General features: G+C 39.6%; 1 protein-coding gene across 6 annotated transcripts in view; it reads left to right on the top strand.

Moving 5' to 3' along the window:
• RIPOR2 (RHO family interacting cell polarization regulator 2) overlaps window positions 1-17,248 on the top strand; it is a 231,511-nt gene that overhangs the window by 92,536 nt on the left and 121,727 nt on the right. The window contains exon 1 of one of the 6 annotated variants that reach the window (XM_032140365.2): window positions 12,093-12,253. The exons of 3 other annotated variants lie outside the window; for them this stretch is intronic. In XM_032140365.2, the coding sequence (XP_031996256.1) occupies window positions 12,193-12,253 (61 nt within the window). In that variant the 5' untranslated portion in view covers window positions 12,093-12,192. Of the gene's footprint in view, window positions 1-12,092; window positions 12,254-16,075; window positions 16,156-17,248 lie in introns of those variants that run through there. 2 more of the 6 variants (XM_058432305.1, XM_058432303.1) reach the window with 2 other exon arrangements.

The following is a 17,248-nucleotide window of genomic DNA, read 5'->3' as shown; positions in this document are numbered from 1 at the left end:
AGGATAGGAGGGCAATTAAAATTAAGATAATGGCAGGTAAAATTGTTCAGACAGTCTCAATTTTTTGGGCATCTATGATGCTAGTATGAGTTAATTTTTTTGTGAGTATTAGGAAAATAATGTATAGGACCAGGGAACTAATTATGAAAATAATTATAAGAGCGTGGTCATGGAAAGTGAGTTCTATAATAGGGGATGTTGCATTTGAAGGCCGAATTGAACTAGATGAGCCATTAAAACATGTGAGATTTAACTTATAAAAGTTGAGGCAATATCTCATTTTTTTCTTTTTTCTTTCTTTCCTTCCTTTCCTTCACTGCTCCTTTCCTTCCCCTTCCCCTATGCCTTTCCTTCCCCTCCCCTTCCCCCTACTTTTTCCTTCTCCTCCCCCTCCTTTATTTGAAAGAGAAGAAAAGGTAGAGCCCGCTTTTGAAGAAGATCAAGGCTGCTAATTAAACTGTAAGGAATCAGAGGAGAATTGCCCCATCTTCTTTCTCCACTGGTCCCAGGTCAGAAAAACATGGGACTTTATTCCCTCCTGAGCAGGACTGTTCCATAATTCAGTCCACAGGACACATTTTCTTTTCTTTTATTCTGGGGTTTTGTTTTCACTGTTTCATTCTTTATTGTAATTTATTAATACATTTCAGACATTAAAGTAGGAAGGTGCATTCAGGGTTGAGCCTGCCAGTACACAAAAGAGGAATGGTGATTTCTTACTCGATAATTCTTCATTTCCTCCATCCAAATTGACCCAAATGATGTAGTTCTTCCTGGATGCCTGACAGAGCAGAGTTAGAGCGCATCTAAGGTGAGCCCAAAACACGAGACGGAGAGTTTAGGTGTGTTTCAGCCTTATCTGGGCCTACGTCTGTCCTGTAGCATTGATAGGCACCCAGAGCCGAATTTGCGGGAGGGAAGGCTGAAGTTTTAAATCAAGGAGTGTCTCTGGATATCCTCCCACGGAATCTAAAAAAACAGACACAATCTGGAAGTATTTTCCTTCCGAAAGAAGAATATTCTGCTCCTCCTTCACGTTTTCTCTTTCTTTCTCCTTTTTTCTTTCTTCTTTCTTTCTGTCACATAGTCGTCAAAAGATCTCTTTCTCCAAATTGTTTTTCTGTCTTCTGTATAGTCAGAGGTCACTGAAACACATATACTGAAGAGAAGCCATACCAGGAAGAATCTTCAAAAACACTTGGCCAAAATCAACTTAACAAGTCCTGAATTCTAAATCCTTGGTTTATTCCTTCTTTGAGGACAAGAAATTTGGAGGCCAAAAAGAAATACATCAGGAGAGACTGGGTCACAGCCCACAAAGCCAGTAGGTGCAAAGGGATGGCACTGCGAGGCCTACCTCCTGCAGGGCCCAGACCCCTTGGGCCCCTATTTCTTTTGACTCCCCCAGGAACCCCCTGATCCCAGTCCCTGCCCTACAGGTCCTGCTATAGTCCTACTCTGCTCAGTGTGAGATCTGCACCAGTAGTCTTTAACCATCTTATTTTATTTATTTATTTATTTATTGAGACAGAGTCTTGCTCTGTTGCCCAGGCTGGAGTGCAGTGGCGTGATCTTAGCTCACTGCAACCTCCACCTCCCAGGTTCAGGCAACTCTCCTGACTCAGCCTCCTGGGTAGCTGGGATTACAGGATAAAAGGTTTCCAATGTATGAGGGTATGTAATTTTTCAGAATCTACTTTGGGCTTTAAAAATGAGACGGTTGGCAGGGTGCGATGGTTCACACCTGTAATCCCAGCACTCTGGAAGGCTGAGGCAGGTGGATGGCCTGAGGTCAAGAGTTTGAGACCAGCCTGGCCAACATGGCAAAACCTCGTCTCTACTAAAAATATAAAAATTAGCTGGGCATGGTGGTGTAATCCCAGCTACTTGGGAGGCTGAGACAAGAGAACTGCTTGAATCCAGGAGGTGGAGGTTGCAGTGAGCTGAGACCATGCCACTGCACTCCAGCCTGGGCAACAGAGTGAGACTCTGTGTCAAAAAAAAAAAAAAAATTAATTAAAAATAAATAAATAAATAAAGTAAATAATTGTCATCTTCCAGCATGAAATCAAAATTTTATTAGAAATGTAGAAATGTATCTCTTAATGAGATGAATGAGGTTGACTTTCTTTCAATGAGTTCATTTATCCATGGATGAATATTACTTTTGCTACAGTGAGACAGGAATTTGTAAAAATACTCTTATATTTTATTTATATAGGTGTAAGCCCTAAGAAGCCAAGTTCACGTAAGAAAATAAATAAGAATAAAAGAAATTTTTTATAGAGGTATCACTGAATTATTTGTGTTAAATTGATATTTTTCTAGTTTATAATTTGAATTTTTCTATTGGTTCTTTTACTATACTTTTTATTTATTTTCTTAGTGATTGCCTTGGGGATTACAATTAACATCTTAATTTATAGCAATCTAGTTTAGATTAATACCACCTTAATTTCAAGAGAATATAAAAACTTTTATCCTCTATCACTCCACTCATTCCCCTCTTCTTTGTGCTGTTATTGTCATACAAATTACACCTTTATATATTATATGCCCATCAACACAGATGTATAATTATTGTTTTACGCAATTGTCTTTTAAATCAGATGAGGGAAAAGAGTTACAAACAAGAAATACATTTGTACTGTCTTTTATGTTTAGTTATGCAGTTACTTCTACCAGTGCTCTCTATTTTTTCTTATGGCTTTGAGTTACTGTCCAGTGTCTTTTATGTCAACCTAAAGGACTGTCTTTAGCATTTCTTGCAAGGCAAATCTACTAGTAATACACTTCCTCAGCTTTTGTATATCTGGAAATATATTTATTTCTCCTTCATTCTCGAAGGATAGTTTTGCTGGATATTGACAGTTTTTTTGTTTTTGTTTTTTACTTTCAGGACTTTATATATGCTGTCCACTTTCTTCTGCCTTCTATGGTTTCTTTCTTTTTTTTAATTGATATATGGTAATTGTACATATTTTGGGGGTACATGTGATATTTTGATACACGTATGGAATATATACAAATCAGAGTAATTGGGGTATCCATCACTTCAAACACGTATCTTTTCTTTGTGCTGGGAACATTACAATTCTTCTTTTCAGCTATTTTGAAATATATAATAAATTACCGTCAACTATAATTTCCCTACTGCACTGTCAAACACTAGAACATATTCCTTCTATATAACCATTTTTGTGCCCATTAACCAACTTTTTTTTCATCCCTTTGCCCTTTATTGCTTCTAATGAGAAATCGCTTTTTAGTATTATTGAAGATCCGTTGTATGTGGTAAGTCACTTTTGTTTGGATGAGATTCTCTTTGTTTTTGACTTTCTACTGTTTGATTATGATGTGTCTAGTTGTGGATTTCTTTGAGTTTTTCCTACTTGAAATTCACTGAGCTTCTTAGATTTATAGATTAATCTTGTTCATCAAATCTGGGAAGTTTGCAGCCAACATCTTCTGGGCTTCTTTGGGGAGTTCCTATTGATTGTTTATTTTTCCTGTGTATAGACCATACTTTCTTGCTTCTTTGCATGTTTCATAATTTTTTGCTGAAAACTGGACGTTTAAAATTATATGGAAACTCTGGAAATCAGATTATTCCTACTCCCATAAGGTTTTTGTTGCTGTTCTTGTTTTTTAGTGACTTTTCTGTGATAGTTCTGTAAAGTCTATATTGTTTGTCATGTGTGGCCACTGAAATCTCTGCTTGATTAGCTTAGTGGTACACTCATGATTGAACAGAAATTTCTTTAGATGCCTGGGACCAATAAATCTTTCAGTCTTTGCCAAGGGGTTCTATGCGCACACTAGGACACTTTCAATGCTCAGTTAAGCACTTTACAACTCTGCCTTAGCCTTTACTTCCTGCCTCTGCCGAGCCTTAAGGTTAGCCAGTGGTCAGACTTTAGGGCCTTCTCAAGTATTTTCTGAGCATATACACAGCTGTGGGCATGCACATAGCCCTGTATAGGCTTTGCCTTCTAGATTCCCAGGAATATATGGGAACTTTTCAAAGTCTCCTATGGGCATCTCATTCCCCAGCTTTTTCTTTTAAGCTTTTTGGTTAGCCTATTGTTTGCCCCCAACTCTTATCCACTGCCTCAGGCGGCTGCAGTATTAACTAATTGCCTGTGATTCTTTTCAACAAACACCCCCAAGGAAAAGACTGTTCACACTTGGCAACTCTAAATCAAATTAAGTAAAAACAGCCTTGTGAATGAGGTCTTCCAGAGAACCACCAGACACGTCAAATAGTGACAATTTTGGGGGAATGGGACTTTGAAGAAGCTTTATCTCCATTCTGCAACGATTCCAATAGCTGCCAGACTGTTGAATTTCACTGTGATTGCAGGCTGCTGATTTTCAGGGCTACCACAGAGATAAGGTGAAGTGTGTGGAAGTAGGTAAATTAACAATAAAACTCATTGTTCTATTGAAATTCAGCCATTTCTCTTGAATAAATGCTCCCTGGATTGCTGTAAGCCTTTGGTTAATTTCCAGCCTTCTGAAAAACTCAATACTGACCATTTTTCCAGTTTCTTATTGCTTTTATGGAAGAAAGGCTTTTTTCAAATTATACTTTAAGTTTTAGGGTACATGTGCATAACGTGCAGGTTTGTTACATATGTATACATGTGCCATGTTGGTGTGCTGCACCCATTAACTCATCATTTAACATTAGGTATATCTTCTAATGCTATCCCTCCCCCCTTCCCCCACCCCACAACAGGCCCCAGTGTGTGATGTTCCCCTTCCTGTGTCCATGTGTTCTCATTGTTCAATTCCCACCTATGAGTGAGAACATGCAGTGCTTGGTTTTTTGTCCTTGTGATAGTTTGCTGAGAATGATGGTTTCCAGCTTCATCCATGTCCCTACAAAGGACATGAACTCATCATTTTTTATGGCTGCATAGTATTCCATGGTGTATATGTGCCACATTTTCTTAATCCAGTCTATCATTGTTGGACATTTGGCTTGGTTCCAAGTCTTTGCTATTGTGAATAGGGCTGCAATAAACATACGTGTGCATGTGTCTTTATAGCAGCATGATTTATATCATTCAGGATATAGGCATGGGCAAGGACTTCATGTCTAAAACACCAAAAGCAATGGCAACAAAAGCCAAAATTGACAAATGGGATCTAATTAAACTAAAGAGCTTCTGCACAGCAAAAGAAACTACCATCAGAGTGAACAGGCAATCTACAGAATGGGAGAAAATTTTTGCAATCTACTCATCTGACAAAGGGCTATCATCCAGAATCTACAATGAACTCAAACAAATTTACAAGAAAAAAACAAACAACCCCATCAAAAAGTGGGCAAAGGATATGAACAGACACTTCTCAAAAGAAGACATTTATGCAGCCAAATGACACATGAAAAAATGCTCATCATCACTGGCCATAAGAGAAATGCAAATCAAAACCACAATGAGATACCATCTCACACCAGTTAGAATGGCCATCATTAAAAAGTCAGGAAACAACAGGTGCTGGAGAGGATGTGGAGAAATAGGAACACTTTTACACTGTTGGTGGGACTGTAAACTAGTTCAACCACTGTGGAAGTCAGTGTGGTGATTCCTCAGGGATCTAGAACTAGAAATACAATTTGACCCAGCAATCACATTACTGGGTATATACCCAAAGAAAGGCTTTTTAAAGGTCTTTATGTCACCATTTTCTCTAATATCCAATCTCTTTTAATTTTTTGTCAATCTTATGTCAAATATCATGTAATAAATTACTATTTAAAAATATGTTTCTTGATCTCATAGTATCAATTCGGTAAGATCTTCCTTCAGTTCCTTGAAAACAAATAATTAGAAAGTTTGTGATTTACCAAAGGATCAAGTACTAGTCATTAAATAAAATTCATTTTTTCAACAACGATATTTTATATTGTCTCCTATTTTGCCACCCAGTGACTTATGTGCTATCAAGCAATCTTTCATCATAAGATTTAGGGTGCACGAAATGCATGCCTTTCTTTAAAAGTTGAGAAAATTATACCTTCCCATCTGGCCTTCTTTGGCTATCCTGGGTCTGGGGTCACATTCTGGGAGGGAGGATTGTAATTCTCCTCAAACTCTCCCCACATCTCTCACAGACATGGAAGACTGTTTCTTTCTGCCTTCTTAAAGTTTATTTTCCTGTGTATCTTTTCTCCACCCCTTCTGTCACTTTCTGTAGCTCCCACACCAAGAAATTTGTCTTGAGGTTAAAAAAAGGGGAAGAGGGGCAGACTGTACAGTGATCCCTGAAAATGCTTTTAAAGTCAATGGTAGGGCCACAAGAAAGGATTCCCATCTCAGTTAATGTTGCCAAACCCTGAGAGGTAAATTTTATTATCGGTAGCAGCTACAGGATTTCCTTATTGGAGAGGCTTTGTGATTACATTCTGGTTGAGACAGTGGGTAAGACCAGGGACTAGGGACTGGGTCTTGAAGTTGTGTTTGCATTGATAGCACAATGTATTAATATAGATTGTATTTTAATTTGGGACAATTGGTGGGAAAGGGCTGAACTGTCCCTTAACTCAGTAATTTATTATTATTATTCCATTTTACTGATTCAAAGTGAAATTATTAACTCTAGTCAAAGAGCTAGATAGTAACGAAGCCAAGATTGTAACTCAGCCCTGTCAAATCCCAGAACCAGTGCCTTTATATGCTTTTTTTTTTTTTCTGTTTCTAGTTGCAAGCTAACCACTCCCAGCAATCATACCCTTAACCCATGGTTATGACCTTGCCAACCATATCCAATGTGAGTCTTGCCATAGAACTCTCGTTTGCTGGGTTCTTATCCTTCTTTCATAAGTGGAAGGAATGGATTCCCTCAGTGGGCAATTACCCTCATTGTCTTTAGTCCCATTGAAGGAAGCTGTCCTGTACTTTGGTCAGGCTTCCCCAGCACCTTCAGTAAGTGAGTCTAAGTGTGGTTCCTGCAGCCTAATGATGCGCCTGAAACTGGGGAAGGCAGGCAGGAAGACTTCCAAAGGCTCTGGGAGGGTTTTCCCCATGAGACAACCCTCATGAGATTGTACCCATGAGATTGGTACCTCCTCTTTGCAACATGAAAACAGGAATACTATTAAAAATCATGTACCGGCGAGGCGCAGTGGCTCACGCCTGTAATCCCAGCACTTTGGGAGGCCAAGGCGGGCAGATCACTTGAGGTCAGGAGTTCAAAATCAGCCTGACCAACATGGTGAAACCTTGTCTCTACTAAAAATACACAAACAATTAGCTGGGCGTGGTGGCGCACACCTGTAATCCCAGCTACTCTACTGAGGAAGCTGAGGCAGGAGAATCACTTGAACCCGGGAGGCGGAGGTTGCAGTGAGCCAAGGTCAAGCCACTGCACGCCAGTCTGGGTGACAGAGACAGACTGTTTCAAAAAAAAAAAATCATGTTCCTTTTGTCCCAGCTCTTTAGACGTGGCATTTTACAGTTAGACAAATTAGACAAATTTTTAGGGGCATCTTTACTGGCAAAGTTACCCAAAGATAAGATTATTTCTGACTCTGTGGTTTTTTTCACCTTTTTCTTTCCTGATTCCTACCACTCCTCACAGTTTCAATTCCTCTCTCCTACTTTGTTCTCCTTTCTGTTTTGAATATTTTGCTCCTAATTACTTCAGATTTTTCTCCCTGTTCAGAAGTTTGTATATCTGAAAATTAAGTATTTTAAAACACTTTCTGAAAGGAGTGGGAAATTCTCCAGAAGCACAGATAGAAGACTGTGAGGCTCTTCTGTTGGAATAAAAGCCCACGTTGGATGATGAAATTTTTCCACTAGTATGGCTTCCTTCTGTACACGCTTCACAGGTGGTATTTTTTTTTTCAAAACAGCAAACTATGCAGGAATATTTTAAATTAATAAATCGTTGATTATTGTAGCCTCAATTCTCATAACTCAAAATAATAATACTGTGTTGATATTCGTATGTTCAACACAACACATGCCTTGTCACTTATATATTTACTTAAATATTTCACACCGTACCTGAAATATAGTAGGTATTCATTACTATTCTCCAAATGAATGAAGTGAGTAAAGTTTCACAAAGCAAGAACCAGACCTTTCATATTATTGTAATTCACAGACCTAGTATGGCATAAAGTGAGCACCAGCTGTTTGGAGAATGAAAGCTTTGCTATGTTCCTGTGCTTATGACCTTGAAATTCTGTTGTTAAATTTAGCACAGGTTGTCACAAATCAGCATTTGATCAAAGTAGTCGCCTTATACTGGTTCATCTGTACTTTTGTTCTCTTCCCCAAATCCAATTATTGGAGCTGTTTGCCTCAATCACTGAAAAGCAAGATTCTTTCATTGTTGTTCCAGACTTACTCTTCATTTCTTAGTGAAAACTACTCTCTGTGACCTGCATCTCCCTTAACTAAGCACTGAATTTCCCTATCTTTAGTCTTTCTTTTCTAATATGGATTTGAAGGGGATCAGAATGTGTCCCCCAAAATATGCTACTTTAGCATAAGCACTATTTTGAGCTATTTTTGAGAAAGAATCTTCTGCCCTTCTCCTTTCTGCTTTAAGTGCCATAAATTTCCACTTGTAAAGGTGTTTTATTTCCCATCTTGGGCGACTAAGCCTCATGGTCCTCTTGATATGAGAGATGAGTCTGCATAACAATCCTTAGCTATCATACATTCCTAGTTACCTTCCCACAACTTACCACTCTTAGGAGCCCACTCCCCTACTCTGCCTCCTTTGTCTAGTCACTTCTTCACAGTTTATTGCACTTTGTTAAGATTGTATATAAGCTCAGCATTCTTTTAGACTTTACATAGATAAGAGATCGTGTAGTCTGGTGTTTAAGAGTGTGGACTCTGGGATCAAATCTCAGCACCTCTACCACTTACCAAATGTATGACCTCAGGTGGATCACTTCACCTCTTGGGACTTAAACTAAAATGGGGATAATAAATATATCTATATCTTAGGGTTGATTTAGGAATTAAGTGAATCAAGGCACTTAGAACTGTTGCTGGCACTCTATAAGTGTTAGCAATTACTTTTTTTATTTGCTCATTTTGGACACTCATAAATATAATTATACCATTTATAATTTTCTGAGGCCTTTCAAAGTCAATATTATGTTTTTGAAACTCATCCATATTGATGCATGCATCTGTAATTTATTAATTTTTCTTTTTAGTTAACACATCATGCATGTATGTCATATCCCTCTAAGGTAATTGTAAACTTTGGAGAGCAAGAACCATGTTTTCTGTACTCTGTGCTTTCAAGGAGTTCATGGTGGCGTTTGTGATTTGTTCTTTGAGATGATTAGCTATGTTTCTGAGATATCTAAATTGGAGAAGAGGAGACTGAGGGAAACTTCCTAAGGGTTATTGAGTTTTTATATGGAGCATGGTGACTTCTCATTCTCCATCCCCATTGAGGCTTCAATTAGGGAAATATCCTAAGCTTCCCTGTGAGAGACTTAGGTGTATAATTATAACTGGGTATTTACTGTGTACCATGTACTGTGTCAGCTTCTTTACATAAATTATCCTACTTAATCCTCAAAACAAGCCAAATGAGAAAGTGTATTGTTTTCTAGGACTGCTGTAACGAGGTACCACAAACTGGGTGGCTTAAGCAACAGAAACTTACTGCATCACAGTTGTGGAAGCTAGAAGTCCAAGGTCAAGGTGTCAGCAGAATTGGTTCTTCTGAGGGATGTGAGGGAGAATCTCATGTAGGCCTCTTCTCATGTAGGCCTCTCCCCTAGCTCCTGGTGGTTTACTGGCAATCTTTTGTGTTCCTTGGCTTGTGGATCTCTGCCTTCATCTTCACATACTATCCTCCCTATGTCTATGTCTTTGTCTAAATCTCTCCTTTTTATGAGGAAATTAATCATATTGGATTAAGGACCCATCCTCCTCCAACATGATATGAGTTCATCTTAACTAATTATATCTTCAATGGCCCTATTTCTAAATAAGGTCACATTCTGAGGTGCTGGGGGTTAGGACTTCAACATATGACTTCAATAGTGGAGACACAATTCCACCCACTTAAAATAATAAAATAGGCCTAGAGAGGTTATGCTAACTTTTTGAAGTGGAATGGCTGGGGCCCCCAGGTTCACATGGTAACCAGGTAGTTCTGAGGTGGGAGGTGAGGGAGGTAGTGCAGGTCCCCAAGAGCCACGGGGATGCTGCAGTGACCCAGACTGTGTGAAGTCACTCCCATAAAGTTGTCCAGACAAGAGGTAACAGAGTGAGCTCTGGAGTTAGTTAAATCTGCCACTCACTAGCTGCCTGATCTTAGGAAAGTTTTTCAAGCTTTCAGAGCCCCCATTGCTTCATTTGTAAAATGGGATAATAGCACCCACCTCATGAAGTTGTGGAGATTAAAGGACATAGGACAGTAGTTGAGAAATGTAGTGATTATCAAAATAGACACCCATCCTCTTATCCCAACCACACAAAAGAGAGCTCTAGTCCACATCCAAATTTCCTACACCTAGGCCCATTTTAATTAATTTAATTTATGTAACTAAGTGCAACCCTTGGCCAGAAACATCATTCAAGTGGGGATCATGGTAGGGGGTGGTAGAAGGGTCAGAAAGGGAAGATGCAAAGGAGAGCTAGAGAAAAGGATAACTCCAGCTCTCTGTCTCTGTGTGTCTCAAGGTGGGCATTATTGGTATTTGGAGCTGGACAGTTCTTCCTGTTGAGCTACTGTTCCATGCATTACAGTAAGGTTGACATCCCTGGGCCCCTGAGTGCTACAACATCAAATACCAGTAATAACCCCCAGTCATTGTGCCACCCAAAACACCCCAGACATTTCCAAGCTCTCCTTTAAGGATGGTTCCAGCCCTGATTGACAACAATTGGTGATCCCAGCAGGACCCAAGCTGTACACTGTCTTTGGGAACTGCTGCAGCCACCAATGCAGGGATGAACTGACTGTTGCTGCTTGGTTAACCCTCAGTGTCTGATTCCTGAATTCCTCTGGGGTGATCCCTTCTCACTGCTGGATTTCTCCAACCCTGTTGTCCATAGTCTCTTCTGGGAGAAAATGGTGTAATTTCAAGGTTGCAGTTACAGGAGGAGGGGACAGTTTCTCTAGAGTAACACTGGGAGTATCTTCAGAACCATGCAGTAAATAAAGTGCCAAAAATAAACACCTTGGGTCAACAGCTCCTCAGCGTCATCTCCATTTGCATTTTCTAAGCTTCTGGCCACCTAAGAGATCTTACAACACAAGGGAGTGGTCTGGGAAACCCCAAAATGAAGTGTCAGTATTACTCAGAGAGATGTGTGTTTGTTTGTGCAGCCATACAGAATTTGGCACACGTTGGGTAGCTCGATATGGCGATGCCAGCCAATGGTGCTCACGTAGAAGCTCAGTGGTTACTCATTCCTTTGGGAGGACTGCTTTTTGAGTTACATTTGCTTCTTTCTCCTTTAGTGATACAGTCTGAAGTATCAAACTGAGTAAATATTGTGAAATGTAAGATGTTTGACCAAAACCAGTTACCTATTCATTGACTATAGATTTAATCGAGCCACAGAAAGCCTAGATATGGTTCAGTTTGGTTTAAATGCTGTAGAGTTTCCAATCCTTAAATGCAAGAGGTTTGAAAAAAAAAAGAAAAGAAAAGTAAAGAAAAGAAAAATGCAACTATTAGCAAAATAAAAGCTCTGTCCTCTAAATGCCTGCTTTGGTTTAACATAGTGGCTTGCTTTACTTTCAGATAAATTGTCATTGAAGCAAAACCAAGATATGAGAAATGTGAACTCCCTCTTTCAACACAACCCATTGTGTTCAAATTCATAAGCAAGAAAGTTAAGCACCCACCTTCCTCTTTAAGGAAATATGAAAGTTGTTGCTTTGAAATAGAATTCATTGCATTCAGACTTTGAGTGATATCTGTATTCACATCCAAACGGATATGCAGCCCCCTTCAAAAAATTCTTTCTCCTCATTGGTGAGAATTACCCCACCTGGGATTCACTCTTCAAAAGGCTCAAGAAAGCCTATTCATATGAATGAAACTGCTTTCTTCAGGGCAGATGCGGAAGCTGCCCTCCAGAGGGCTTGGGCAACCCGAGGAAAGGAAATCACTTCGGTCAGCAGTGTGACTGCTGAGACTGCCTGGGCTGCTGCCTGCAGCCTCTCGTGCCTGTCCTCTGCAAGATGCAGTTTTTTGATGCTGAGGAGCTCCTGGTCGATGAAGAGGATGATGTTTTTGGTGAAGGTAAATGCATCTTTCTGGCAGGAGGCTCTCCGGTCTGCTTTGCTTTGTTTTGACACCACTGGACACTTTTGCCCAGCTTGGGCAAGGACTTGAGTATTTTGAAATGATAAAAACAAAGCATCCTGAGTGAGATAGTGGCTGCAGATATCAACTTAGGCACTGAAGGAATACACAAGGCAAGGGGTGGAACAAGGGGTTGAGTCATTCTCGCAAATACATTTTTTAAAGTCATGACTAAAATAAAGGATTAGTTTAGGCTGGAAAATAGTACTAAATTTTTTGCCTTGTCTCTCTTCTGTGATATCTCTTGTCTAACACCTTAAGGAAAGCCTGTCACAGTGGTTTGAGCACAGCAGGGCTGCTAGGGTAGAAGTTAAACAAATGGACCAGGAGTGGTTTTTCATGGTACCATGTTGCTTTGATTTGCACTTCTCTCTTTCTCTCTCTGTCTCTCTCTCTCTCTCAGTTCTTCTCTTTTTTCGTTTTTTTTTTTGTTTGTTTTTTTGAGACAGAGTCTTGCTCTGTTGCTCAGGCTGGAGCGCAGTGGTGCAATCTCAGCTCACTGCAACCTCCGTCTCCTGGGTTCAAGTCCTTCTCCTGCCTCAGCCTCCCAAGTAGCTGGGACTACAGGCGCCCATCACCATGCCCAGCTATTTTTATTTTTAGTAGAGATGGGATTTTGCCATGTTGGCCAGGCTGGTCTTGAACTCCTGACTTCAGGTGATCCACCCTCCTTGGCCCCCCAAAGTGCTGGGATTACAGGCGTGAGCTACCACGCCCGGCCTGGGTCCTTCTCTCTTACTCTTCCTCACACATACTTGGCACTCCAACCCTCCATTCCCTTTTCCCATTTTCTTTTTTCCCAAGTCGGGATACTGGAGCCCTGGTAGCTTCCAATCCCCACTGGTACGGCTCAGTTTTGTGTTCTCATCTTGCTGCTCTTTCATGACTTGACCTATCCACTGGAATTTAACTGTAAAGGTTGTGATTTTAAAGGGATGATCTAGTCATGGATGGATGTTTTGTTCAAATGCTGCCTATGAGATTGGGCTATAGGCAAAAGCTTTTTTAGAATTTGGAGCTGCCTAAATAAAGGAAATTTGGACTCAGAATATCGTGAATTTGGTTATTTTCCTCAAGAAATTATGTCTAGCAAATTTTAAAAAAACTCTATTCAGTAATTTTTTAAAAGGAGCAGTAGTAAGGTTTTTGTGTATGTGTAATTACCCAAGCAATACAAGTTCGTTGAAGAAAAATTAGAGTGTCGCAAAGAATCTCTTGTAATCTAGTCTTGTAGAATGTAATCATTGTTAATATTTTGATGTTGTCTTTCTGCTATGTTGTTCTAGCTACAGAAATATTTAAAATCATAAGTTGGGTTTTTATCACAACTTAAATCAATTTGAAGAATATCTATTGAGCTTCACTGCTGTTTACCAAATTATCATTCTGTTGTGTTACTTTGATGGCAGGCATTTAGAGCCACCAATACCTTGAAGTTTGATCTTAGGCCCCATTCTTCAGCTTTCACTTCTTGAAGGTGTTTCCTCTTTAAGCAAACACCTTAAAGAGAAAATTTATACTTAGATACTAACTCCTTTTAGGATCTGAAAAATGCTCACAACTATGAAGATAAGCTTAGAACGGAAAAATTGGCAATCATTCACCCACACCTCCCTCCAGGAATGGCATTCCAAAACGCCCAGCCCACGTTTCTTTGCCTATAGGAATTTTGCTCTTTTACATCTGGCTATGATACTTAAGAGCGCCCTCTATAGGCTGATGCACTGCACTCTGGATTACGGGTGGCCCCATCCTGAAGGGAAGCGTTAAGAAAAAGCAGGGCTAGATGAACCTGTGTGTTCTCTCTCCTGAGCATTCATCATTTCCAAGGTGATTATTGTAACCTCAATAACCATGTTGTAGTGGAATGGCTGAGGTCCCCAGGTTCCAGGTAGCTAAGTAACTAGCTAGCTCTGAGGTGGGAAGTGAGGGAGGTAGTGCAGGTTGATAAGTTGGGAGTCAAATGAGATTCAGACTCAAATTCTGGTTCTGCTTCGTGGTACCCATACAAGCTAACTTTGGTCTCCTCAATGGTGAAGTGGGACAGTAATACCTATCGGTTGTACAGATTGTCTTCATAGTAGATTCACAATGTTTGCGTTGCACTTCAATGTGGTATGCTTTATCCTTTCCAAACTGATTATCTCATTTAACTTAATCCCTAAAGATTAAAGAGAAAATCCTTGCAGGGCCAACATCCAGTGTATTTTTATTCAGTTTTCAGAGCCGTGGCTCATGTTTGGCAATTTCTGTGAAAGCATGTCCAGCTGGTGCCTCATTTGAAGCAAGCTCTGTGTGGGGTAACAGTCAAAAGCTTCAGCTCTGGAATTGCACGGTCTGGGCTTTGCTAACCAATTCACTTGTGACCTTAAGCAGGTTACCTAATCGCTCTGTGCCTCAGTTTACTCACTTATAAAGTGGAGTCCAAACCTCATATGGCTGTGTGTGGCTTAAGTGCTATGAGAGGGAAAGCTTTTGGAATAGTGGTCAGTACTCAATACATATTAATCCCTATTGTCTATTTACAAAAATGGGTTTATAGAATAGTGACCATTTTTTCACATGTCTGGTTAACCTCAGATTCAAAATAGGACTTATTTACAGAACTTCAGTTTATAAGTAACTTTTCAGAGGTTTTTATGTGGCAGATACAGCACTGAACAAGTTGTTAGGAGTCTGAATTGTAGCCTGCCCCTGCTGTGGTATAGCTGGAGGATCTTGGGCAAGTCATTTATCCTCTTTGAGCCTCATTCTTCTTCTGAAACAAGGGGACTGATTACACATTCTCTGAGCATTCTACTACCCAGTCTTTACTTCAAAATGATGTATCTACCTATAAAAATTCATGCTTGTTCTAGGATTCACGCATGCTTTCAGCTCACTTAACATGCCTAAGCAGAAAGCTTTTGGTACAATGAGTTTTCTGTAACATAAAAAAAGGAAAATGCCCAGAAGCTTGTTATTACGGCAACCATATTTCCTTGCAATTGACACATTTTTAAGATCCCTTTCCCCTAGAGGTTACACAGATTTAGAATTTAGGTTCATTTGCTTAAAAGTATATATAAATCCATTTAGATATATGGACACTGTAAAGATCTGGGAAGAAAAAAATGAGTCAATGAGTCATGCTCACAATGTATTTTTTAAACTGCCTTTCTGAGATCCGGTTTCCTTCAGCAATTGTTTTTTGTGGTTAAAGGAAATGTTAAGGTTCACAGAACTTCAGAGCAGTGGTGTGTAACTGCTCTTGTTCTAAAACAGGGTTGCATATAGTGAGAGACAAAGAGAGACAAAGAGAAAGAAAAGGCATTCACCTACACACTACGAATCTCAATGTCTATTCTCTCTCTGTCTTTTCCTGTCTGTTTCTTCTCTCTCTCTCATACACACACACACACACACACACACACACAGTCTTAAGTTTGCTTTCCTAACAACATCATCATGTCATTTAGAAAATGGTTACTATCAAGTAGGCTTAATCTTTCCCGGAGAAATGATTCATTTGATTATCAGGGTACTGAAAAACCAGTAGTTAGCATTACAGACTCTTTTCCCATTGTTGTTTCAAACTTATCAAATTAAAGGGCTTTCATCTGTTTTGTCACTGTGTGATCTTGACAGCCAGTCTGGTCAGTGTTAGTGGAAATAACTGGATGGGTAATAATGGTAATGACTACAACAATGCTGCTGCTGCTGATGATGATGATGACAATGATGATGACAATTGCAAAAAGGAAAAAAGAAGGGCCATGCACAGTGTAGGTTCCTATCCTGCTTTCAAGAACAGAACAGAATTCATCTGTGGGAGCAAACGGCTCACCAGGTGGTGGTCAGTGAGTATTTTAGCAGCCAAAATTACTCCTTGGCACAAGTTAAAGCTGCAATTGCTTCTTTCCTTGGAAACGCAACCTGTCCCTGCCTCCATTTTCAGCACTGCTCAGTTATCTGTTGTCAGGTGTAATGATTAGAATAATAAAACACCCCAAGTTCACAGTAAGTGTGCGAAGTATTTCTCAGGTTCTTGTATTTCCTGGACACTTACATGCCTTTTAAGATTATGCTTGAAGATCACAAGAAACTACAAAGCATTTGTCAGATTTTCAAATGTCCCCCAGAGCTGGTAGAGTGCAGCTGAGCATGGGAATACTTCTCCTGTCCTGGATAACTGTGTCTGAGAAAGTTGTTTCAACCTCCACAAGGGAGGGGAACTCTCCCAGATGGAGATGAACTGGCAAAAGGAAGTCCACTCAACCGTTAGCTGCCTGTTGCTCTTAAAGAGACTAACAGCTGGGTGGAAAAAAATTGCCAGTCACTTTTGAACCAAGCCTCTCTCCTTTCTCCAAGCCAAGTAACTTAGCACTTTTTCCTTTTCAAAGGGAACTTCAGGTCAGAGGGAGCAAGAAGACTACAAAACACTTACCAAAAAAAAAAAAAAAACGAATTGTAATTAGGATAAATACCTATTTTTTTTGTCTTTCCATGTAGGCTGTTTACAAAACAAACCAAGGTAGTATTTTTCTTTTAATAGGTAAATAATTATGCAATCTGGTATAATCTGGAATATTTTGATATTGTTTCCTGAATTGTATTTGCCCCTTCCAAAATTAACAGAAAGAAGAAAGGGGAAAAAAGCAATTAAATTCATATTATGTACAAAACTAGTAAATGTTGAAAGTTCAGACTGGTTAAGTCATACCCTCCATGGAAAAAGTAAGAGAAATCAAATGTAAAAGTATATGAGCCTTGGCTAGAGAGGATTGGAGATTTTTGTGTGATTATGCCGCATTTTATAACATATAAATAAATACAAGCATTGCTATTTAACTATGCTGAATCTTTCTCAAAAAATATCTGGGTTTCTCAAGTGGACCCAATAATGGGATTGGAAAAGGGGCAGAAAGAAGCTGCCCTAGTTTCCTGGGTTGA

The sequence above is a fragment of the Hylobates moloch genome, unplaced genomic scaffold (assembly GCF_009828535.3).
Source record: "Hylobates moloch isolate HMO894 unplaced genomic scaffold, HMol_V3 SCAFFOLD_20, whole genome shotgun sequence".
NCBI classification, from domain to species: Eukaryota; Metazoa; Chordata; class Mammalia; order Primates; family Hylobatidae; genus Hylobates; species Hylobates moloch.
Note: the sequence above shows the minus strand (reverse complement) of the source record. Positions and strands in the feature narration are given on the sequence as shown.